The 25512-nt window shown below is 45.1% G+C and overlaps 1 protein-coding gene across 4 annotated transcripts in view; it reads left to right on the top strand.

Annotated features, from left to right (window-relative positions):
- Positions 1-23756, top strand: part of Amotl1 (angiomotin like 1) — a 133169-nt gene extending 109413 nt beyond the window's left edge. For 3 of the 4 annotated variants that reach the window (XM_076846509.2, XM_076846512.2, XM_076846513.2), the window contains 6 exons: positions 922-1071; positions 6489-6679; positions 11696-11821; positions 12866-13092; positions 16492-16767; positions 17767-23756. In XM_076846509.2, coding sequence (XP_076702624.1) covers positions 922-1071; positions 6489-6679; positions 11696-11821; positions 12866-13092; positions 16492-16767; positions 17767-17873 — 1077 coding nt within the window. In that variant the 3' untranslated portion in view covers positions 17874-23756. Of the gene's footprint in view, positions 1-921; positions 1072-6488; positions 6680-11695; positions 11822-12865; positions 13093-16491; positions 16768-17591; positions 17651-17766 lie in introns of all 4 variants that reach the window. The other variant, XM_076846510.2, reaches the window with a different exon arrangement.
- Positions 23757-25512: the final 1756 nt, after the last annotated feature.

Here is a 25512-nt window from a genome sequence, read left to right as displayed (position 1 = left end):
CCACCTGAGACCAGATCAAGTAAATGCCTCAGCCTGATTTTTGGCATCAGCCAGTTCCCAGAAATCTAAAAATGTGCCTGGATTTATGAACACAAGCCAGACTCCCAAATGGAAAAAAACAAAGTCTGAGGGTAAGATTTTGAAGTTGTTGTCATGATCCTAAATCCATGCCTGATGTGAAGTTGACATAAATCATTTCAACCTTAATTTCCATTTCCTCAGCCATTGTCTTGAGTGTTCGGTATGCCCTTCCTGTCTCTTCAGAGCTGTTAACTTCTCAGCTCTAAAGGACTCTGAAATCTTCAGGTGAAAGTTACTCCATAAATATCTATAATAAAAAATGTTTATACTCAAATGGATATACATACATGTATACATACACACTTCCCTCATTATAAAATAATTTATATTATAGAAAAATAATGAAATAATCAAGTCTTTACTTTCCATACAGAATATTCAAACACAGAAATTACTATTCTGACACACAGATGAACATGGTTAATGCTTTACATATTTTCTCCCAGTCTTTTTTCATGGATAAACAGTTGTGATGATGTTGTATACAAGTTTTGACATTACAGAATAAGCATTACTTCTTGATATTAAAAACTTTTTCTCCACCTCATTTCCATTGCTATAATTAATTTAAGCAATGATCAAACATTGAGCTCAAAACTGAACAAATTATCAAATGCAGGTATCCTGGAGGGTCTTCCATTTCAAACTTCTTAGCCACTCCAGGTGTAATGATGACCTTTGTGTGAACCTTTTCTGTCACAGCAGCCCTGGGGGACAGGAAGAAGAGGTGCACACAACTGTGGTTTAAATAGGATCTCCAGGTAGTCCGACCTGTCCCCTGCCCCACCACTGAGAATGACCGGTCTCATTTCTGTGCTTTCTTTGCTCTTCTGCACTCAGCTGCGAGAGAAGCAAGCGTATGTGGAGAAAGTTGAGAAGCTGCAGCAGGCCCTGACCCAGCTGCAGTCCGCGTGTGAGAAGCGAGAGCAGATGGAGCGCAGGCTGCGGACCTGGCTGGAGAGAGAGCTGGATGCACTGAGGACCCAGCAGGTGAGGGACAGGCTTGAGCAGCAGGTGAATTAGACAGATTCTTGACCGGAGGCCCCTGTGAGCCAGCCACTGCAGTCTGCCCTGAGTGCAGTGGGGGAGTCAGGTGGGCTACTACTCACTGTGGAGGAACACAGAGAGGAACAAAGGGGTCACTGACTTGGGTCTAGGGGGAGGATGGAATTTACCTTCAAATGGCTTCAGAGAGGAGGAGATGTGAGCTGGACTTTGAAAGGTAAGGTTTGGGGTATTCAGGGGCAATAACATGGAGGTAGAGGAAGAGGAGGATATGTGAAGGAGAGGGTCGTGAAACATCATGGCAAGTCTAGGGCGGTTTTGGTGCCGCTGTGAGCAGGCAATGCCCAATGAGATCACGATGAGGAGCATGGCTCCATCGCAGAAAGCCTTGGGTCAACTGGCGGGATTGGTCTTGTTCCTGTAATTAAAAGAGAGTCAACACCTCTGAGGTTTTTAAGTTGGAGGGGAATGTGACACAGAAGATCAGGGACAGAACCATCTAGAGCACAGATGGTGGCCAGGCTTTGAAGGCTGCTAGTGTGGTGTAGGAGCAGAATCCATGGAGCAGCTGAAACCACTAGTAAGGGATTAGAATCAGAACATGGTGATCATCGAGTCTTCAGGAGAAGGAGCTCAAGACCCCTCCTAGGAAGTGGCACTGGCCATAAGCTATTCCTTCTGCCTCTTCTCTGCTGGCAACAGAGAGGAGATAGTGGAACTCGCCTCTGAGTAAGTGCTGAATGGAACAATCCAGCTCAGGGTCCATGGGTGCTTCAGTAGAGAGAAGTCTGCAAAAAAGCTCCAATCCAGGTTCATCAAAGGTTCCTGGTTGCAGATGACACTAGGCTTGTCCATCTTCTGCCAACATGGTGGACAAAGCCCTTTGTAGAGCTGATGAAGGGTGTATTGGGATATCAGGGAAATGCAGGGCAGGCTCTGTGGAATTATCTACTGGATAGGGCATAGTGGTTGTGATTGAAACACTTGAAAACACTTGAAAGCATGAGCTCAGGCCCACTCCACCCTCTTGCCTGGCAGGCCAGGCAGTTTCCACTGGGTGTGTGCACTTGGGAAAAGAAGGTGTTACCAAGATTGCCCAGAAAATCCAGAAACCCACCCTGACCTCCTACCTCCTTGCCTGGTTGATGGCTTGCAAGGAAGAGCAGGTCTTTCTCTGGTCTTCTGAGTCTTAGAACCTGTGCCACATATGCTGACATCAGTTAAGCCCTTTGCCTGTTCTCTGTTGTTCAGTTACTGAGATCTGAACCTCCCCAACATGAGGGCAGGCTTCTCTGGTATCCAGTACAGTAGACCCTGTCAAGTCTTTGGCTGACAAAATAGAGTCAAAAAGAATGTTCTTTTCCAGTTAATGTGCTAGCCACACCCTGCAGTTTGGTTACTGAATTTGGCTCTTCTTTTGAATGCTCTGAAACCAAACTCAACTCTGTTATCTTTGTGATGGATCAAGAAGAAATGTGAATCTGGAATTATGTGAAAAATACCATCATTGCCACAGAGGACAGTTCACTGCCCACGTGCAGACTCATGCTCTCTCATCCACATTCTTTCCTCTGTCCTCCTCCTTCCAAATGCAGAGGCAACTGACAGACTAGGCACACCTCAGAGGGCCCCAGTGTTAGAATCGAGGTTCTCCAGGAAAAGGGCTCAGCTTGCCATTTCAGTTGTCTTCAGGAACTGATAGATCTGCAGCTGTGTATGGCTGACATGAGATCAGAGAGGAGGAGACAATCTTTAGAGTTGAACAGAACATCGATGCTTGATATTTCTTTGTAAAGAATATTGCAGTTTGATTTGTTTAAAATGAAAGTATGATTATATCCCCTGTGATATGAAATATACTCGAGATTTTCCTGTTGCCTTTGCTCTCTTGTTAAAAAGATACGTGTTATTTTTTCTTTTAATACTTCTTTATTTTCTAATTTTACCATTGAGTATACATTATTATATAACCAGAAAAGGTAAAAATATTACAAAATAATGCAACCAAAAATTCTTGAGTTTTGCTCCAGTGCCATGTGGCAGATGCTGTAAAAGGTGGAGTCTGATCACACTCTGGTCTGAAGCCCCTGGACAAGTGTGGAACAGTTTTGCTGGCGCCCAGCAGGGATGACTTGGAGCCCACTCAGGAACACAGGATCATCTGAGCATCGTGACCTTTCCAGGAAAAACTGTCCCAGGCCTCTCCCATCTCCTCCTCCTCACTCACCCACACAGCCAAGCATATGCCTGCCCCTTCTTGACTCGGCCATGGGCAGCCTTGGGAGAGCTTCCACAGCCCACACCACACCCTGCTCCTTCACCCTCTGTGGCAATCAGGCATTTATCCCACCTCTTTAGAAATCACACTATAACAAAGCCTGGGGTCATCTCCACTCTCGGCAAAGCAGTAAAGACCAGCCACTCTGTCTGGCTACTTTCCCCAGGACATGATTCTGAAGAGACTTTTAAGAGTGGCTTAGAGTACTTATTGGATCAACACCCTACACAAGGGCTTTGTCCTTAGACTAACACTGGGATGCAGCTGAGTCTGTCCACCTGGCCCCCTCAACTACCTTGTCTATAAAGTGAGGAAAACTGATTATACTTAGCTCATGCTTGTAACAACAATTGAGAAAATCTGCCCAAAAGCGCTTCTTTAGCAATTGGTTAGAAAAGGCAAACTCTCAGTGCTGTGTTTATATTAACAGCATTACCTTCAGTGTTATTTGAAGGCTTAGGGCATTCTTGGTATCCTCTCCCAAATTCTCCACTTACCCAACTTTTCCACTGGAAAAAAAAAGGCGGGTGACAAACAGAAGTAAGGCTGATTGAAGAGTCAGGGAGAGAAAGAAAGGTTATTACTAGCCTATAAAGAAACTCAACTGATCTTGTCATTATAGGTCACATCTCCTCTACCACAGAGGTGACATAGTACTTTAATATCAATAGAAACTGTGAGAGAGATGAAAGATAAATAAATTTTTTAAAAATAGGGAGGGGAAAAATTTATATATTTTAAGAGCTTTCAATTTCATCTTTTGTTTTTTTAAACAAAGAACTAAGTGATTTTCACTTCTTCCACAGTAGTCCTGTTGGATCTTATGAGAGAAGGTGGGATTGTTCTGGAAGTGGGAAATGAGACACAGGGACGTTAAGGGGCTAGTCCAAGATCATGTAGCTCCCTGAGACATTCTTTGATGTGAGCTCATCGAGGGCAGAGATTTTGCCTGCATTGTTCACTGTTGTATCCCTGGCACATGGTACTTACGCAGTACATATATGTGGACTAGCTAAGTAAGCGGGTGTCAGAAGCTGTCCTGCCTGACCCTCATTTTGATTTTCTAACTAGCATACTTACTCATTAGCCCATGCTCTCTGTACTCTTGAAGGCTGAAACTTGTGTATTAATTACATAACTTGACGACCCAAATTAGGGGCCTGTGAAGAGTTTGTCATTATCTCATGTGAGGTCAGGAGGATCTGCAAAAACAAGCCAGCTGAGATGGTAACAGAAAAGATGTAGATAGAAACTGACAAGCATAGATGGCAGCTTACTGAGGCCGTGGGAGCTCTTTCTTGGAAAATTTCTAAAAATAGAGGAGCTTCTCATCTGGTGAACTGATTCATCTGTCCTCCTGCCTGAGTCCGGGTGCCTGGCCAGATGGGATCAGTGATTTCCTGTACAGGTCAGGTGAGGACAGGTATGTGCCTTTCATTGTATTTTTACTTAAATGTCAGTCCCTGACAAGCTGCCTCTTTCTGGGATAATTTATATTTGGAATTTTTAAAAGCTGAGTAGAAAATCCCATAGGCACATTTGTTTTCTTCTCTGCTAGGATTAGATTACATCAGTGCAGATCAATACCCAGCTGCTGTTGTGGGTAATTCGAGTCCTTTCTTAATCTAGAACATTGTGTGGGTCTCGGTGAAACATTTAAGTACCTCTCACCTTGCAACTAGCTCTACATTTAAAATTTGTGATCACTGGAAAACACGAGGGGAATGCATGTCCCAGGATGTACAACAGCTGGGATGAAATCATTCTCCTCTCAAGTGCAAAGGAAGCTGGCTCCTGTTCAGACTGGGCACCTAAACCTGAGACTCTGAGATGTGCCATTTCTGTTGCTGGTTTGAGTTTAGACTTTCCTGGAGAACCCCATCATCTCCCATGTCATGCTTTTTAGGGAAATAGCATACCTGAATTCAGAGAAAAAAATTCTGAAATGCGATCAGTCCAGGTAATAGCCATTTTATTTCCTCTTACCAACACAGATGAAAAGAAAATGACCTTGTCTTGCATTAGACATCTCTTGCTTTCACATGCATTTCTAATTTGCTTCTTATTCTCAGGCCTTTGGCGGGGCAAATCTTTATACCTCCACTGCCAGAGACTCTAGCATCTGACAGCAGGCATGTTGGGCACCTCACTCCTGCTTTCTGGCCTTTCCTTTTTGTCTTCAAGCCCCAGGGGAAGCAATCAGCTGGAATCACTTCCTTGAATTATGGAGAAGTGTCCTGGACACTGCTCTTGCGTTTGGTATAAGTAGACTGCATTGCCTTGAACAAGCCACTATTATCATGCAAAGTCCCTGAGCTGTGGAGCCAGACTCCAGTTTGAATCCTAGTTCTACTACTGATTGAGAGAATGTTACCATTAATTTAACCTCTCAGAAGCTTATTCTCTCTGTACAACTGGGATATTGTCTGTTTTACAGAATATTTTTGTATAGCTATTAAATGAGATAGAGGACTGTGGAGGTAAGGTGGTGTGTTAATCAGCTTTTTCGCTGCTGTGGCCAAAGGACCTGAGAAGCACAACTATAGAGGAGGAAGAGTGTATTTGAGGGCTCATGGTTTCAGAGGTCTTAGACCATAGAAGACTGGCTTTATTTCTTGGGGCTTGAGATGAGGCTGAGCATCATGGCAGAGTGTGTGGCAGAGAGAAGCAACTAACATCATGGTGATCAAGAAGCAGAAAGATCCCACTCTCTAGATACAAATATATACACCAACGCCACACCCTAATTCCCACCTCCTCCAGCCACATCCGACCACTTCAATTACCACTAGTTAATCCCTATCAGAGGATTAAATCACTGATTGGGTTAAGACTCTTACAACCCAATCATTTCTCCTTGGAACCTTCCTGCATTGTCTCACACGTGAGCTTTTGGGAGACACCTCACATCTGAATCATAACAGGTGGCATGGTGTTTGTATCCACTGAGTTCAGGTGGTACACATTGGAGAGAAGGGAACATGGGCCTGATGGGGTTGTGTGTGAACTGCTGCAGGGTCTCGAGGACCGTGTGTGCTTCATGTGGGTAACTGTGTAAACAGGGTTGATGTGGCCAATCTTAGAGCCCATTTTGAGCACCACAATGTTATTTCTGCTTATCCAGAAACATGGAAATGGCCAGCCAGCCAGCATGCCAGAATACAATGCTCCGGCCCTCATGGAACTCGTGCGGGAGAAGGAGGAGCGGATCCTGGCCCTAGAGGCTGACATGACCAAGTGGGAGCAGAAGTACCTGGAGGAGAGCACCATCCGTCACTTTGCCATGAGTGCTGCAGCCACTGCTGCAGCTGAGAGGTGAGACAGCGGCGCTCTGCCCATCAGAAGAGCACCACTGGGAAGAACATGGAACCAAAACAAACAGGATCCAAAGTGATCCAGAGGCGCATCCCTGGGAGCAAGCTCAGCTAAAGATAAACTCTTAGAGGCTGTAGTGCTACTGGAGAGTAAATGGTGTACATTCCTGGAGGATAATTTGGCAATGTGTACCTTTCCTTTGGTTTTAAAATTCTCATCTGGACATTTGTCTTAAGGAAATCATCACATAAGTGCCTAAAGAGTCATGTCCAAGGATGCTTATCCCAGTGTGGCTGAAAATACCAACACATTTCAAACAGCCTAGAATCCAACAAGAAGAGATTAATTTGATAATATGAAGTTCACCCACACATTGGGGTACTATGTGATCTTTAAGAATGATGTTGGGAAAGTATATTTGTGATTCTATTTAATACTGGGTCTGTATCATGAGCCAGAGGAGAACATATAATCCTCGTGTTGACCCTTAGAGCAGGTATCCTCATTTTACAAGTGAAGGATCAAGGCTACGAGAGGCCCAGTGGTGGGTTCCCTATTGTGCTGGTAGGTAGTAGAGGACCTTGGTCACATGGAGATCTTTCTGACCTAAAACCTGATTCATGTAGTTCAAAATCCTTTTCTGCTGTTCAGTGTTTACCTCTGTTGTTTTACTTTCTCTCTGTAGGTATGCAGTCTTTTTCTTCCTTTAAAATTAGCTCAAAATATGCTATAATCCACAAAAACCACTCACAAGACAGTTGTCCAAATGAGCAAGGCAGTGCCCATTGCTCTTGGATTGCTGGGCCTTAGCTGCAGTCCTAATGACTGCCCATACAGTGGCTTTGCTTGGGCTGGTCAGGCCCTTCGCTATCTTTCACTCAGTTTACTTTTTTCCCAGAAGTCATATTGGGCATTTAATTTAGTTCACCAAAATGTAGGGTCAGTACATTTGGAGGGGAACCTTCAATCTCAAAGCAACATTCAGAAAACCAGACCTCTTAGAAAATGAGAGCTATTGTTCTGCTTGGAATGGTACAAGCCAGTTATGTAGTCAGCTCTTCATAGCATTGGGATAAAAACTTATTTCTTCTCTAATGAGTATAGGAAAGCCTGTGTCGATGGAGGGGTTATTTTATATAAGCTGTTTATGGGCTCTCAGATTCATCAATAAGTAAAGAAATGTCCCTGGTAGCATGCTCAGATGTTAGCTCCTGGGACTGGAGAAAGCAGAGAAAGCAAAGATTGCCATCTCACGGGCTAGGTGTCTCCACTGGGCACCCCAGCATTCTGCACCTGGGAAACCTGCAGACTCGTGGAAAATGACCACTTTGAAATCATTTTCTACCATGTATATGTTGCTTCTGTAGGTCCTTGCTTGGAGGGAAAACCACCTAGAGTGTTCATCCAAGTGAGACTCTGGGAGTGGAAATAGACAACCTGAGCAGATATGAATGCTCCAAAGTTGTGGGGTGAAAGTTGGAGGGAAATCATGTTTTCTAGCCCAGTCTCCATACTCTATAGGTGGGAATAGTGAAGCCCTCTGAAACATCTGTTGATTTTTACATAATTGGAAGATTTCTATTTTCAGCTTTTTGGGGTTTGGGTTTTGTTTTTTTTTTTAACCTTTTTGAAATTATTTATTTATTTATTTATTTTTATGTGGTGCTGACGATCAAACCCAGGGCCTCACACATGCTAGGTGAGCACTTTACTGCTGAGCCACAACCCCCAGCCCCCAGCTCTTTTTTTTTTTTTTTAAAGCTGGTAACTACCTTTCTGTCCTGAGTATGAGAACAGAACATCATACAGTTCGAAATTTGGCTTTTTTTAAAAATAATTTTTTAGTTGTTGATGGACCTTTATTTTATTTATTTATATGAGGTCCTGAGAATCAAACCCGGTGCCTAGGCAAGCACTCTACCACTGAGCCATAACCTCAGCTCAAATTTGGCCTTTTTTTAAAAAACCACATGTATCACTGTCAATGATTTCCCTGGGGGTTTGCTTTCTCTGTGTGGGTTTAAGAGGAAAGATTTCTGCACAGGGAGGCAGGAGATCTGCATTCAAGACCTCTCCATCTATTGCTGATTGTGGGTATAAGATCTGGGACAAGCCTTTTGAGGGTTTCTGATCTCATGTGTGAAATGGAAATTATAATTCTGGACTGGTTAAGAGTAGGGAACACATTCCTCTAACTGAGGATGTTAAAGTGCCCATAGCAGTGTACCTGTGTCACCCTGGAGAGATGACAAAGGACCTTTCATGTATCATTATTGTTCAACTTCTATTAATTTTTCAGATTAGAGTCTGTTTGGGATCCGGGGTCCTAAGGAGTTGATTGGAACTGGGCCATACAGTCAGAAGTGGTGGATGAATGGACCCTGTGATAGGCACAGGGAAGAGTACATGAGAAGAACCATACAGACTCCAAATATAGTCATCCTCACAGATTCTAGGCCCAGAGTTGTTCACTAGCCTTCATACAGGAGGAAATGGCTCTTATCTCAGAGAATGGTAGTTCTGTGGGATTTTTCCCATCTTGTTGTTCTTTGCCCTGTTTGGAGGCCTAAATGGAGGGTTGAAGTTCCTTTCTACCATCCCTCCCTTCTCCCCCTTGTTTACTTCCACATATCCTCTTCAAGCATCTGATAATCCTGTGGGAAACTGCCCTCCCTTTTGTAGCCTACCCCTTCCCACAGCCAGGACAAGGGTGAGGGGGCTGGATTTAGAGATGTGCAGATATTTACTCCAGTTTTAATGTTCTTTTCATAGAAAACCTCTGAAATGTCAGTGTTACCTTTCTGTTGATAACAAGGTGGTACAGTGGGGAGGGGAGAAGAATAAAGCATTTTTGAGAAAGGTTGAAATTCTAAGCTCACGTCTAGTTGCTGAATTGTTACAGATAAATTGGTAAAAATTACTATTTCCAGCTATTAGTTTTGTGTCTTTTCAGCCACTGGTACATGGGTCACATTTATAAGCAGTGATCTTTAAACAAAGAATATAATTTTTATACACCAACTAATTTTGTCATCTTTATGCATCTTGTTGCCACAGATCAGGGTTTTTAGTGGCTTAACTTATTTCCACATGTGGAGAAGGTTTTGAAACTTTTTATGAATTTCAAAGCAATGCATTATTTACCTTCAAAGTTGTTTTCATCTAATTGTGCCTGCTGTCCTTACTTGTCAGTATAAGCATGAATTTTTAAATTTGTGGTTCTATGTGAGTTCTCCAAAAGTCAGTTGGTTGAAAATGTTTCTAGTCGCTAATTCCTATATTGATGAATTTTGTGCACTATAGAGTGATTTTATAATTTTGTAAGTATGTTTAAAACATTTTTTTGCCTTATTATTTGCTTTTATGATATATTTTCAGTCATAGTTTGCATTTTTTGAGGCACATTCTACATATGTGCCTTCTTTATGTGTGTCTTTGTTGAAGCCTGCTTCATAAAGGCAAATGAAACTTCCAGAAGTGTAGTAGAATGTACATGGACATGGACATGGGAGTTATTACTCTCTGAATTTGAATCAGTGTCCACCATTCACTAACTGGGTATTCTTGGAAAAGTCACCTGACCCTGGTTTCATCTGTACAGTGGGGACAGTAATACCTGCTGCACACATTGTAAGAACTACATGAGAGACTACGTGTGCCATGCTCTGCCCAGTCCCACATGAAATAATGCTCATTCATTGATAGCTCTTGTGAAAAAGGTACCTCTGTTTTTTGTTGTTGTTGTTTTGCTTTTTTGGGATAATCTAGAAAAGAGCTTTAAGGCTTTCAATATGATTGTAGCCTTGGAATATGGAGTTAAAGAGATGTGAAATATTTAGTTGGATTATTTCTTATGAATTTAGTATTCACATAATCAGGCATTATTATATATCTTAAGATATATCACAAAAAATGGCTCATTATATTTCTGCTTATCACTTAATTTGGAAAGATTAAATTGACATAATTAGTGGTAGGAATAGTTATCATTTGAAAAAAAATCTGTTTTAGTTGTTGATGGACCTTTATTTAATTAATTTATGTATTTTTATGCAGTGCTGAGGATCAAACCCAGTGCCTCACATATGCTAGGCAAGCACCCTACCACTGAGCCACAACCCCAGCCCAGGAATAAGTTATCTTTGACCGGCTCTTTTCAGATACCTGCTTTCAGATGAACTGCTTTTTCATTTACCTACATCTTGTCCCTGTGTTCTCTCTGCCCACCTCAACTGAACTTTCAGTACAGTGTGTCTGTCATCTTCATCTTTCTTCCCTGGTACCCTGTATGTTTGCTACTTTGAACTGACCAGAATCCTAGGCAAGAACCCATAAAACAAGAAGGGAGGCAGCATAGAAATAGGAAGAGAGAATTCAGCATGGGGCCTCTCTGCCCAAGAAGATCAATCTCAGCATCTATCCATTATTGAATCCTTTTGCTTTTACTGTAAAATACTGAAATACTGCTGCGTAGATGATGCATACAGGTGGAACTTTAACTCTGATTGGAAGAGTGAGATGAGTATGAAAAGTCCAAACATATAAACACCAGTAAATATAATGATAAAGTATCCCCATGCCAGTAGATGAAATCCATAGGTACCCCATCTATATATTTATAACCTACCACATAGATTAATATACAAAGTTCCTAGTAGAAGGGGCAGGCAAGTTTGATGTTGAATTCTATTTTGCTTTCCCTAGACACTATCTTACTTCTTTCAAGTTCAGGAAGCGAATTGGCCAGGATTTAAGAAAGGAAAACTGGGTGAAGGAGTTTGTGGATTTTGTTAGCATGCACCCTTTGGTTGCCTGTTCATGAGTATTTGCACATTTTGTTGGATTTGATGAGATTGATAAATGAGCGAGGAAGTGGAGACAGGAGGCTTTTAAGATCCAGGGGAAGGTAAAGAGAAAAATCTTGGTTCCATCGTGAACACCAGCTTGTCCATTCTGTGTCTGTGTTGAAAATAAGCAAGAAGGCTCCTGTGATCCAGTGATGTCTTGTGTTCCCAGGGACACCACCATCGTCAACCACTCAAGGAACGGCAGTTACGGCGAGAGCTCACTGGAGGCCCACATCTGGCAGGAGGAGGAGGAAGTGGTGCAGGCCAACAGGAGGTGTCAGGACATGGAGTACACGTAAGGGACCTCTGTGGGCAGTGGAACCCTTGGGCACCACTCTGACAGCTTACACTTCACCCAAGCGGGACCATCAGCTGCTATAGCATCCCCACTGTAGCCCTTTCAGAGAGGATTGCTTCTCTGACCTGTTCTGAATTCTGTGAGCTTGAGGTCTCCAAAGACTTTCACCTGCCCAGGAGAGAAGGGAAAGGTTCACACCTAAGCAGGTGGCTTCACTTAGCAGGAGGACTGGTGTTGGTGCTTTTGGGGGCATTGCTGCAAGTCAGTGCAGGCTTTAGGATGGAGGCCGAGTGTAAGGAAGGGAGAATTTAGATGCCTGTGCTATTTCTGGGTGTACATCTCTTTTACCTTCCAGCCATTATGGGCTGAAAAGGAGAAACCAATTCTATTCCAAAGATCCAAAGGTTTTTGAGCCAGAGTTTACATATTCTAGCCAAAGATAAGGAACTTGGTTAACTCATTCTCTGTGGGGCTGCACACGATTACCTGCGGGCTTTTAAACGTTATGAAACTAGCCTGGCCCACTTGACTACCAGAGGACCTGTGGAGACGTGAAAATAGGGTTGCATGGTTGAGCCATCAGTAGTCACTACCAGAGTTGTGAATGAACTCAGGTATTTTCTGGTTCCCACTTTGGGCCATCCATGAGGGAAAAGAACCTTCTTCTGTATCTTCATTTTCTCCTTAGAATGTTTGAGCCTTAGTTTCTGGGTTCCTCTGTTGCTTCCCGTATAGACCTGCTAAATGTGGTCCCAAGCACATTGGTCCAGGGAGTCTCTAGCAGGTGGCCATGGTCATTCTCACCACACCTCCTGGAAGTCTCACTCTCTTGAGGTGTCAGAAAAGGTATGCCCTTTTGACCTACTACAAAAGACCCACCTTATGCAATTTGAAAATTCTGGATATTTGAAGACTTATACTGTACTTGACCCTCCACCCTGAGTTTCAGTTTAAGTCTCCAGGACAACCTGAGAAATATGTTTCAGATTTTTCTAACTAAACAAACTTTATTAATACTGTTTTGTTTTGTTTTTTTCACAGTATTAAGAATCTCCATGCCAAAATCATTGAGAAGGATGCCATGATTAAAGTCCTTCAGCAGCGGTCCCGGAAGGATGCTGGGAAGACTGACTCCTCCAGCCTTCGGCCAGCTCGCTCTGTCCCGTCCATCGCGGCGGCCTCTGGGGCACACTCCCGCCAGACCTCACTTACCAGCAACCAGCTGGCCGAAGAGAAGAAGGAAGAGAAGACCTGGAAAGGCAGCATAGGTGAGCCCCCCTCCTCCTTCACACCAGGATCTAGAAAGCAAGATCACACAAGTACTGAGAGGCCGTCTTCCTGCCATTTGTGGGACACAGGAATCTCCCTAAATATTTCCTCATCTCAGTTTACTCATCTGTAAATTGGGACAGAAAATCAGTCGTCCTCTGGTTGTAGAAATTAAATGAGCTATGCGGAAGCCCTGTGTAAATTCTGAAGGCAGCAGAGTAGTTGTTAGCCTTAAGTGGACCCATGTCATTATTGTTGAAATTTGAGGTGACACACAAAATGTCCTAAAAGAAAAGGCTTAGATACATCAGGCCTCTGAACCGGGCTCTGCTCCAGGCCTTTGCTTCTGTGTCTAGAAAGAGTTCAGGTCTGCCCTGCTTTGCCCCATGGGGCGTGGGAGGGCCATGTGAGATGACGGGGGAAGCATGTTGGAGGAAGTGCTCTCTAGTGTGAGGTGGTGGCTCTTGCTGTGTTGTTGCTGTGCAGGCAGAATTTTGAGAATTCTACACGTGTGGTCCTAGCCAGAAGTGGGTTTCCTGGAGGGAGGGCAGCATTCCTTGACTGCCTGGGTTAGTGAGGCTGGAGAGGAAGTGGGCAGCTTGCTTGCGCTCTCTCTCTCTCTCTTTCTCCCTCTCTCTCTCTGTCTCTCTCTCCCTCTCTCTCTCTCTCACACACACACACACACACACACACACACACACACACACCTTCTACTCCCTTCCCCTGCATTCTGGCAACTCCAGGGATCTGGCCCTTCTTTGATGCATGTGCCTGGGTCAGTGTGTGTTTTTGTTTCTCTGCTGAGCCCAGAGCCAACTTTCCCCAGCACAGGACCCCAGAGGATCCTGGCTGCTTTGTTCCAAAGGGGATAAGAGCTTCCATATGAACCCAATAGAGTTGGGGGGATCAAAGGCTCCTGGCTAGAATCACTGTTTGAAGTCCCTCCACTGGTGGCCATAGCAGCCCCTGCCCTCCAAGGAAATTCACTTCAAAGAGGACATGTGTAGACAGCAGCTGGGATCATCAAACCCCATCCCAAGGACACTTAGCTATCCTAGCCCAGTTAGAGAGCAGAGGCGATGCTCAGGCGGCCCTGGTTAAGGAGTTTGAAATTTGCTCAGCTCTGGTGGAAATGTCTCTTGGAGAAGTCCATGTTTTGACCTACAGCCAGGCAAACACTCCAGTGTCTTTTCCCCAGGATTTAGCAGTTCTAAATCAAGTCTGGGAGCCACGGACCTTGACCTGAAGGAAGAGTGGCTGTATTGTCTGCACCATATTCCTCTCTGTTATTGTAACTGGTGTCCATGTCTCACAAAACAGAGAGGGACCCCTAGGGTCCAGGCAGAGGCATTCATTCAGTCCCCCACGTTTTTGTCTTCTCTTACCTGTTCAGCTTTGGGAGGAGGCACGGATGACGGTGTCCACCTTCCTTACTGCTCAGAGGCTCACAGGAGAGAAGCTGTCTAGTGATTTACTCAACCCATTCACCCTGAAACATCCTGTCAGACTCCAGAGTTTCAACAGGCAGGATCAGGAGGAGCTCCAGATCAGGCATGGCTAGGTTTGACTCCCTTCCTGCTGCTTCTTAGCTGAGAGAAGTTAATTTCTCTAAGCTTTCATTTCCTTCTCTGTTGACAGAGGATAAGACCTACCTCACAGGAAAGTTGTGGAATACAAAGTAAGATAATGTGTTAAGCCCTAGGACAGCAGCTGGGATCATCAAACACATCCCAAGCACACTTAGCTATCCTAGCCCAGTTAGCAGAGTGGATGCCCAGGCAGCCCTGGTTAAGGAGTTTGAAAGGCCAGTTGCCCTTACTACTCAAAGTGTGCTCTGTGGACCGACAGCACCAGCCATCATCTGGGAGCTTGTAAGAAAGGCAGAGAAGCTCAGGCCCAGTTCCTGCATTATTTTTTCGTTATAGCCATACAGCCAAGTAATTGACAGGCACGTTGCATTTTGAGAAGCATACCATAGTCACACTGAAATTCCCTGAATTATGAATGGGCACCTTGAACAGCTCTGGCAAGGATACCTTTTGAATTGCTGGGTCCTTACGAAGACAAATGAACAAATACTTGATTGTGCTTACCACTTTGCCTATAGGCCAGAGTTCTGAGTGCTGGGACTTTTCTGAAATGTGTGCTTTATTTAAAAATAGAAAAGTTACCTTCCTATCCAGCTTTGAAGGAAGACTGAGGAAAATGGATGCCTCTGCTCTCCATACCTCCCTCTTCCATGCCAGCATGCCCTCTTTCCCACCCCAGCCTCACTACTTCCTGGGGAGGTCAAGGACAAGGCTCAGTGGCCCTTTCCAGGAGCCCAGCTGGCTCCTTCTTCTTGGAGGCCATAGCTCTGTGGGGGAATAACATGTTCGCCTTGGTGGTTGTCCCAGCCAGGGAAGACATTTGTTTCCGAATCTGGCAGTAAGAGAGCATTCATCTATCGTGACACACGACTAAACCAGTCAGGGTCACTCCAAGTGAATTGTGGCTGACTAAAGAAGACACAGACACAGAAAAGTACCTTTTCTTTGGGTTCAGTGACCGCTCCTCAGCCACAGCTCCCACAAAGGGGGCAAGACAGGCAAGAAAGAGAGGGAGCTTGCCTAGAACCTGAGTTTTATTGGGGATAAGCCATTCAAATGAGGCAAGGGGTCAGGTTTCAAGGGGTTGAGTCTAGCTTCATGATGTCTTGCTGTCAGCAGATTGACATCTTGGAAGGTCACACCCATCTCATGTGCTGTGTGATGATCAAAGGCAGAGCAAGTGAAAGGGACACATACTGCACAGCCCAGACAGAGCTGCATCGTCAGTCCAGTCTGCTTTGTGCACTCGAAATGCTCACAGCTCACACACACAGCTCACGGCTGGCTCGCCACACTCATCCATTATCATGAGTGGGTTGGAATTGAGGACTATTCAGAAGAGCAAAGGGTCAGTGGGGACATATCTAGGACCAGGGAGGCCTTTTAATTTTCCTTAGGTGGAGCAAGTGTCCCCCAGAATCTCCCTTGGGACATGTTGGGTAAAGTTAAGTGTGGTCTCTAGAAAGCCTTGCAGGAGTCTCTTCACTCTTTTCTGTTACATGTTGTTTGTTCATGGACCCCATCCTATGAATAATTTCATCCTATGACTTTTATTATAACCTGATGATTCCTCCTCTGCAGAAAACAAACAAACAAAAAAATACAACTTTTTAGAGAGGGGACTGAGTCGCTCACGTTTTTATTTACTCTCTCAGTGTTTGTCACAAAAAGTGTGTATTAAGTGCTTGGTGAATGAGTCAATCAATGAAGGAAGCAAACCTCAGTCAAGAAGGAAACAATTTCCAGGTTTAATTTTTTAAAGAAAAGAGAAAAATATCATTGGAAAAAAACTCTTTTTTCTGCCCTCAGGGTTGCTGCTGGGGAAAGAGCACCCTGAGCATGCTTCTGCCCCTCTGCTGCCAACTCCACCGGCCTCTGTACCGTCCCCTGCGGCTTCTGTAACGTCAGCCAGCAGTGCCCACGTGAAGACAGGCAGCAAGGACAGCAGCACCCAGACTGACAAGAGCACTGAACTCTTGTGGCCCAACATGGCCTCGCTCCCCAACCGCGGCAGACTGAGCACCACCCCCTCCAACAGCCCCGTCCTGAAACACCCAGCCACCAAAGGGACTACAGAGAAAACCGGTATGTCCTCTATGTTCGAGGACACGTGGGCCCCGGAAGGAGGTTTTTGTTGAGCTGGAGAGGGAGCAGCAGCACTTATAGGCTCTGCTTACTCTTTTTCATCATGGTGATAAAATGTGCGAAGACACTCCTAAATCATTACCATGTAAAATGAGCACCCAGCTCCAGTCCACCCTATAGTGTTTACTTTCCCCAGAAGGGGTGAGGACAGCACCTCCGAGGGATATTAGGGTATGAGTGCCCTCCAGTACATCTGGTCCCCAGTTTCATCGATGGTGCCTTCAAGGCATTAACTTGCTAAGGATCCAGGCCTCCGTGGAAGACATGCTCATTGAAGGGGAAGTCGAGTGAACTCAGAGTTGCTTCAATTGCACCACAGCACTTGGGCCAATTCTTATGAGTTGTTTTAAATATTTAAGAGAAGAAAACTAGGGAGGGTGAGTCCAAAGTGTCCAGGGGAAGAGTAGATTTGGCCTTGGACAATCATAATTCTGGGAATAGCTCTTTTCAGGAATTCTTTGGAGGAGGTGGGAATTCCTTGGGGACATGTGTTACCTGTTTCCTCCAAGGGGGCGTGGTCTTTGTTTTCACCCTCCAAAACGGACAGGTAAATTCAGTATTGTCATTTTTTGTAGATGTAATTCTTGGGATATGCTTTTCCAAGTAAGAGATGGAATTTGTAAGAAGTGCCTAGCCTGTAGGGAGTGCTTGGTGGTTTTGAGTGGAGGGAGAATGGGTGTGCAGGTTCTGCACAAAGGCCCAGTGTCATCTTTTCCATTTAATCCTCTTCCATCATTTTCATTTGTATCTGAATCCTGGTCTAGTCACTCATCGTTTTTCCACTGTGAGATGGATTACTTAGGCCTTTCCTGCATACTCTGTGGTGAGTGAGACTCCCGGGAGAGCCCCAGCATTTGAAATGGGTTTGTTGTAGAGAGAGCTCATAAAGCCTCTGCTCCTCCTGAGGAATGCTGATGTTATTCCCTCTCTATTTGGCAGAGAACTCTCCTGGCCACGGGAAGTCACCGGAGCACAGAGGCCGCGTGAGCAGCTTGCTGCACAAGCCCGAGTTCCCTGATGGAGAGATGATGGAAGTTCTCATCTAACTCTGTCATCCCTGCTGAATGTCATTATGGAACACTGACAAACAAGGAGAGTGGCAGAGGAAAAGAAAGATCAGGAAGGTTGCAGATGGGAAACCAGGAATGATATGAACTGATAAGATTTCAGATTAATAAGAACACTTTTTATAGTTGTTAAAAACAAGAGACCTACGTGACTGCAGAGAGAAGAGAGAGCTATGTATTTTTAGTGCATATAGCAGAAGGGAGAAGACACATGTAGGTTTGGAAACAAAGTTAAGAAGAAATAGGAAATGGAATTTTTTATTGTATAGAAATTGTACCTCCTGGGAAGGCAGTGTATACCCCGTTCTCTGATTATAAATAGATAAACCTAAACATGGGCCTTCCTTGGAATATCCCCATTCTCCTTGCCTCTTAGCATGTTTGGCTCAAGAAGAACCTTCTAGAAATCTCTAGAGCCCATCTTGATATAATGTAGCCTGCCTTGCCATTGTGGGGTGTCCCATGAGTGTGTGGAGGTTTGGCAGCAAGAAGAAATGTTCAGGGCCATGGAGAATTTCAAAGGCGGGCTTCACCTAATTACCTCTTGGGTTTGAATTTTCAGGAGATTTATGGGCTTCTTGGGTTTTCTGGATTCAGCAGTGTTTTCTAAAGAGGATGGGAGCATTATGATCTTGGTCTTTATTTTCCTTCACTTCTCTTGAGTTTCTCTGCTTGACTTTCTTTAATTTTGCTTTTTCATTGTTCCGTCGTTTGTTTTCTTTTTAAGACGTGGTAGCCTTCCTTAGGTGTGGGACTTAGGACAGCAGCATCTGACTGTCATCCTTCTTGCTCTGTGTAAATGGCCAGTAGGACAAGCCACCTGCTGGCTTCCCGGCTGCTTCCTCCGACTTTGCACAGTGGGCTGCAGCTGTGAATCTCATGCCGACTGTCCGCTTTGACGGGACAGAGGGTTCCGTAGGTCACTGTGAGATCTTGCATCAAGATCACGGCACTGGCTTTTTTGTCTCACGTCATCTTTCTTGCAAGGAACCTGACATATCCCATTTTTCCGCTAGGGTAGGACTTTCAGGATAGCTCTGCAGGAAATGGATGACAGTTTACAAACAGTCGTCACAGTGGCATGGGGAATCTTTGCCAGGCACCCCTGTACCACTTCCTTATATCTGGGGCTCACAAACATGTTTACCACTCTCCCCTGCCCTGCACTGGCTCAGGAGGGTGAAGTCTCTCCTCAAAGCCTCTGCCTGCTGTTGCGGAGCCTACAGACTTCTCGGTCTCCGCTTCTGCCATGAACTTGCTTTGTCATCTGTCAGGCCAGTATGTATACAATGTGGTCAGGTTTTTCAAGATTTCAGTTGTGTGATAGTGTATCCAGAGTGAGACAGAAATGCCATGGGACAGGAGCCAGGAGTGAGTGAGGAAGTGGGCCTCTTGCACCACTGCTGTGATGTTCACGAAGCTGCCCTTCCAAATCCAGGAGATGCTGGCTCAGACAAGAGGGGAAGCTCATCTGGTGTCATCTGCTCTTGCAGGGTCCTGTGTCTTTCTCCCAGGTCAGCTGGATCCATGCTTTCCCAAGCCCCTTTCCTCATGCTTACTTTGGAGAAGGGGATGGAGGGGTGGGAGGGAACAAGCCCTAGGTTTAAGACTTCGGTACCTCCTAAATGAGCACTGAAGACAGTACTACTCAGGAAACTTAGCTTGGGTAGCTTATTTTAGGACTGATGATCACAGTGTAACCTGAGCAAAGTTAGAGCATCCCCACATTGAGGTAATAGAAAGAAGACAAGAGGTGTGAGCCAGAAAGGGGAGGGAGGAAATACATGGCTTGGCCAGAAGGCCTCTGATCTGTCTAATAAGACAGAGTGATTGGGAACTAATGCTCCGAGCCCTGCTGTGGGGTTTGTGCTACCTGCTTCTCCTATAGTCTCACATGGAACATCAGAGCAACTACTGTACCGAATGGGAAAGTGAGGCAGCTCTGAGACGTGAGTTGGCTCCATGCCCTGGTATATGGGAGAGTCCTCCTCAGTGGGGAAAGTGTTAAGTATGGCTAGGGTAGGGATGGGGCAGAGGGATCCCACCAGTGTCTGTTCCCCGTCAATTTTTCACAGGAATGAGGCTGAGTGAATCGTAACTAATTCTCTTAATGAAATTTGTACCCCTATTAATGTTGGATATAGACCAGAAAGCAAAGTGTCCAGTGATGGAAAGTCACCTCTGCCACCTCCACTGCCATGACTGAGCCACCCCAGACTTGGCTGTCTCCCCGACAATGGGTAAAACCGAGAGCCACAGCCCAGTTTCCCCCCAAAGCCTGATCTGCATGTTCCGAACACCAGATTGGCATTCTTGGGCATGAGGCTTGCTCTCGTGGGGCCCCCGGAATCGGCAAAGATCTTTCAGAATACAGATGGAAACACCGTTTTTCAGGGCTTCAATTACAGTTGTGTGTGGCTTGTGCCAGTCTTCTTTTTTTCTAACCTATTATGACCCCTCCTTGAGAAAGGGGGTCTCTGGCCTCATGTGTTTTCTTCTGTGGGAGGTCTCCTGACAGCCAGGGACTTTCAGCATTGTTGTTTGCTTGAAACCTAGCTTGCCTGTAGGACAAAGGGACTACCGGTGCTGTACGATGTCTTACATCATCTGATTTTGAGAAGAATGCTAGCTATTATTTTTTAATACTGACCATATGTGAGCACTGTAGTGAAAACTCCCTGGGTTGCAGGGGTAAGTTTTCTGTCCTCGTTGCAGGAATGCAGAAACTGGCTCAGGAGGGTGAAGTCTCTCCTCAAAGCCTCACAGCCAGGACAAGCTAGGATTTAAAGCCAAGGCTTAAAAAAGAGCCTAAACCACAGGTTTCCTGACCTTAAATATGACCTGCAGCACTTCATCTGGATTCTCTGTGACTTTGTAATGTGCTTGTAAACACACACACACACACACACACACACACACACACACACACACACATCTCTCTGCCACACCACTCAGGGCCTAAGAAATAGGACTAAACCTAAAACTTCTAGAATTGCCCATAAACACCAGGCATAGCTGGAGATCTTTGTGTTCTATTATGAGCACAGCTACAAAATATATCTGAAAAATACTTACAGGCTGGGGCTGTGGCTCAGTGGTGGAGTGCTTACCTAGCAAGAGAAGCCCTAAGTTTGATTCCTGTAGATAAATAAGTTGGTTACATAAAAAAATGTTCACATTGTCTAGAGTTCTAGACTTTTTCAGAAGTTCCTAGGGACATCTGATCATAGAATTTGAGGATCCTGTCTCCAGATGAAGGGCAAAATAAGACTTTGGCTTTTCATGAAAGTATCCCAGAGTAATTTGGCTTCATCCTTGAATGGGTTGTCGGATCGTTTCTGTGTGATGCCAGGGTATGAGATATGGAATATTAGAAGTTGTTGGGTTTACTAGACATTCACAAACTAGCTAGTTCTGTACACAAGAACTATTACTGCTGTGGGTTCACATAGCTAAGCTGCCAGGAAAAACATTGTTTTTCAAAAATCTCAGAGCACGTACAGAACACTTGCTCAGCATTTTCTTTTCTTGGCATTCCTTCTGCTTCCCACAGCTTGGTGGCCAGTGACAGTGTGGAGTTCACTTGTTCTCTCCGTGCCTGCCGGGTAGGGCTGCCTAGTTCTACCCAGGCTTTGGTTGGGAGGGCAGAGATGACAGAGCCCCTCTGGCTGCAGTCCCATGAGGGCTGCCCTGGGAACCCTTGTGAGTCTACAGGGCTAGGAATGGATATCCAAACAGTTGCTCCAAATAAGTTCTGAACTTGGAACAGAGAACCTTGTGAATCTGTTGCTCAGGAAAGAGGCTTTCAGAATGTCCCTGCAGGCGGTCATTACTCCTATCCGTACTTACCTGAGTTGGCCTCTTTCCCTGGGAAAGAGGCAGTGGCTAAAGCACTTTTTTACTAGTGCAGGGCGAATGAGAAGTTGTCCTCCCGATAGCCTTCAGAATCCCAGAGGTGTATGAAAACATAACTGGGGCTGGGGTCCTAGGAGACAGTAGAGAGGAGATGGGGTTTAAAAGATTTCAAGACAGCTCACATGGGGACTGCAAGGACCTATACTAAGCAAAGACATATGCTTCCCAAAACCAAAGTCATGCTCCGTGTCTGCACTGGAGCAAGTGAGGAGCATATTTTTCCGTGTTTCCTGAATGACCTTGCACACCTCATAAGTAAAGGAGTCTTGTGGCCATTTCAAGTGGGATCTTATGAGAATTTTTAGTGGTGAAGGCTTCAAGAAGCCAGAGAGTATCTACCAATAGCTTCTCCATATCCCCAAACCTGAGGCAACCATGCTTATCCTTTATAAGTGTTGACTTTCTTTTCTTTTTCTTTTTTTTCTGCTAATTAATCCATGTGTTTGAAATGTTTTCATTTGATATGAGAATTGTTTAGTGCATTTGCCTCTGGTGTATGGATCCACGGAGATGGAAAGAATAATTAAGAAGTTTCCAGAAACTGGTCAGCTGGGAGCATGCAAAGGTCAGCATTTCAGTAAAAGAATTTCTTCTGGAACTAATGAGCATTTTTTTCTCTTCCTTTTTAAGAAGTGTACCCTTTCCTTATTTAGTAATTTAATGATATATTAAGATGTGTACATGTAAGTGCTTACATATGAGGTATGACTCTAGGGTTGTGAGTAGAATTTCTTAATATTCAGAAAATCCAAGTGTTTCATCTCACCCCACCTTCCTTTAAAATGTGTCCCTTTGGGAGACTATGTACTGATGACTGCAATGCTGTCTAAGTAATGAAAACACTTTGGGAACTCCTCTGTTAGAGTGACCTTCAGGACATGATATGTTCCTTTGATTCCCCTTAGAGGTGAGGAATCTCCATCCTTTGAAGATGGATTTAAGTTTTGGAAACAATCCCAAGTTGTTGACAACACAGGTGAAAGAATAAAGTTGGCAGTTAAAGTAAGTCAGACCATTCTTGTTTCTAAAAATGATCTTGAAGTGTCTTGGAATGAGTCTTTGGATTTAGAGCCTCTCAAAGGGCCCATTTAAGGAAGGACAGTACTCAGCAGAATGTGCAGCTTCTAGAGAATTCTGTTTTAGAAGGCTGTTCTCTTGCCATGCCTCGTATGTGTTCACATCTCTGCATACACGACAGATGTAAGTGCATATTCGTGAGTATGAATATCTAGTAGGTATTCTTTAAAACTGAGTTAGACTTTAGAGCATGTTATTGTCATGTATGCTGTGACTGAGGTGTTTCTTTGTCATGAAACTTTGCTTCTTCACAGAGTTAAACACTGTCCTCTATATAAGGCAGTACATATACAGCATATTCTTGTATCAGCTGCTGAAGTTTTGACGCCCAGTGTTGTGTTGACATGTGATTTTTGCCTAGGATTCTGTTCTCAGATAGACACCTGTGAGTATTTATTACAAAGCAGAATGTAAGCAGATGTATCCACAGTGGTTCTATTTAAATCAAGGTGGTTTTCCTTTTAGGGAGGGACACTGGAGCCTCTTACTCAACGAGGCACTTAACAGAATCTGTGTAAAATTCTGTGACACCAGGGTGAGCCAGGTGCATTCCACCAGAATGATGGCGCTCTCAGGCCACTGCACCCCCTGCCTGAGCGTGAGTCACTGTGCCTGGTTGTCAGTGTGCTGTGTTCCTCCCATAGAATCTGGCATCGAGTGTGACCTTTTGTCACCTTCATTTTTGCTGGTCTGCACTGAGGGGTGGTGTACAGCCAGATGGATCTGTGTACAGAGTGGGGGGAGACTGAGAACATGGCGCGTCCCCCCACAGCAAATGTGGATGCTGTCGGTCAGCCAAAGATTTTCCTATTCTTTGCTGCTTAAACTTGTGCCTTAATATTGTATATAATAAATGGATAAAATGGCAAAGTGGCTCTTCTGTCCCTCTCACTGGCTCTTTTCTTCCCCAAAGAATGTACATACTGGGTGCTCAATAAATGCTTCATTTCACTGTGCTGCATGGAGGCACTGATTGTTCCGCTCCAGAGGCCTTCAGCGCCCCCTGTGGGCCTCAGCTCACACTGACAGGGAGCTCCTGGTTCTGAGGAGGAAATGAGCCATGGTGGCGCTGGTCACCTACCCTCCGGCTTCCTCCAAATAAATCAAGAGAAAGAGGGAGTTCAGGGGACAGGGATGGGAGGCATGTCCTCTTTGATCACATGCTAGCCTACTTGTCGGGGTTCCAGGACTCAGAGTCTGCCTGTTACTTCTGGAAACAGCTCTGCTTCAAGGATTTGCCCAAGCAGCCTGGATCCTGGGGACTGGACGGGAGTCGGAGGTGCCCCTGTGCCCCAAGATGGACGTGGGGCATGGAAACTGCATTGTTAGTGCTTCGGGGTCGTGGGGCGCGGTGGTGAGGGGGGCTTTGGTAGAAAGAAGTCATATGGTAAATTGGTGGGATTTAGTCCAAGAACCTCAGTGACTAAAGCAGAACAGAAGAAACCTCTGGAGAGTCCTCCGGTGAAGGCTGCAGGGGAGAGATGTGACCCTGGGATCTCTGTGTTAAGGAGGGCAGTGCCCTCGGTCCTCTGGCCCTGACTTTTTCCGCTGCAAGTCTCTGCTCACCCTTTCCTAGCTGTAGCACCGAAAAACTTCCTAAATGTGAGCTGGGGTGGTTGTGAAGAATGCATCTGTAGTCCCCCAAGAAGCACTGGTGATTTACATGCATTGTCTCTATCAGCCCTACAGCAGTCAGGTCATGATCCTGTTTTATGAGGATTTAAACTGACACTGGAAGACTCAAAAATTGGCAGAGTGGGGATTTGAAGCAGCTATACCTGCCCAGAGTCTGTGGACTTGCCTGTGAAGGGGTGGGGGGGCCTGGGAGCTGGGGAGCTCCAGCTCCTGTCTGCTTGGCTTCTTGTCTGTCCTGCCTTCCACCCAGAGTAACTCCATTTCTGCATGCCTGCCTCCATGCCTCCCTCAGCAAGAAAGAACCCTTGCCCCTACCTGTCCAGGACTGCCCTGGAAGACTGCTGGAGGAGCATCAGAGCTGCCTCCTCCACCTTCACCCATCTCCCTGCCCTCACCCAGTCCTTGGAGCTCCTGTGACGTGCCCCCTGAGCTCTGGTGTTTCTCTTAGCCCCCTGGACACTGCAGGAGAGAAATCCTCAGTCCCAGAAGTTCTGTGTAGTCATTCCAAGCAGGACATGTCATTGTACCCCAAAGGAATGCTGGCCTCTGCTGAGAGCCTGGCTGGGGCCTCGAAGAGCTGCAGGGAAAGGCAATGCATTTTAAAATGCCTGGGCTCATCGTCATCGGGAGTTAGGACACAAATGAGAAATAAACCAGGAGCTGTGGAATTTCTTCTTAGAAAAGAAAAATGTTTTGTGTTGGCAATATAGAAGAAAACTTCCTGTCACTCAGTGTTTTTTATGTTCTATTGCTTTAGTTCTATTGCTTTAGACAGCCTTTTATCAAACACGACATTGCCCGGTGGGTGTGTTCCCTATATCTGCCCCTGTTCCTGACAGGTAAGCCAGAGCTGCTTCCTCTCCTAATGGGGCTGTTGACCTCCAGGCCCTGCCCTTTATAGAATACTGGGAGATGTATTTACAAATATGATTTTAAAAACTGAATCTGGAGCCTATGGGAGCCCAGAAGGAGACCCTATCAAAGGGCATAT

This window comes from Callospermophilus lateralis, chromosome 2 (genome assembly GCF_048772815.1).
Source record: "Callospermophilus lateralis isolate mCalLat2 chromosome 2, mCalLat2.hap1, whole genome shotgun sequence".
NCBI classification, from domain to species: Eukaryota; Metazoa; Chordata; class Mammalia; order Rodentia; family Sciuridae; genus Callospermophilus; species Callospermophilus lateralis.
The sequence above is the reverse complement of the archived record's forward strand: the minus strand, read 5'-3'. Positions and strand labels throughout refer to the sequence as shown.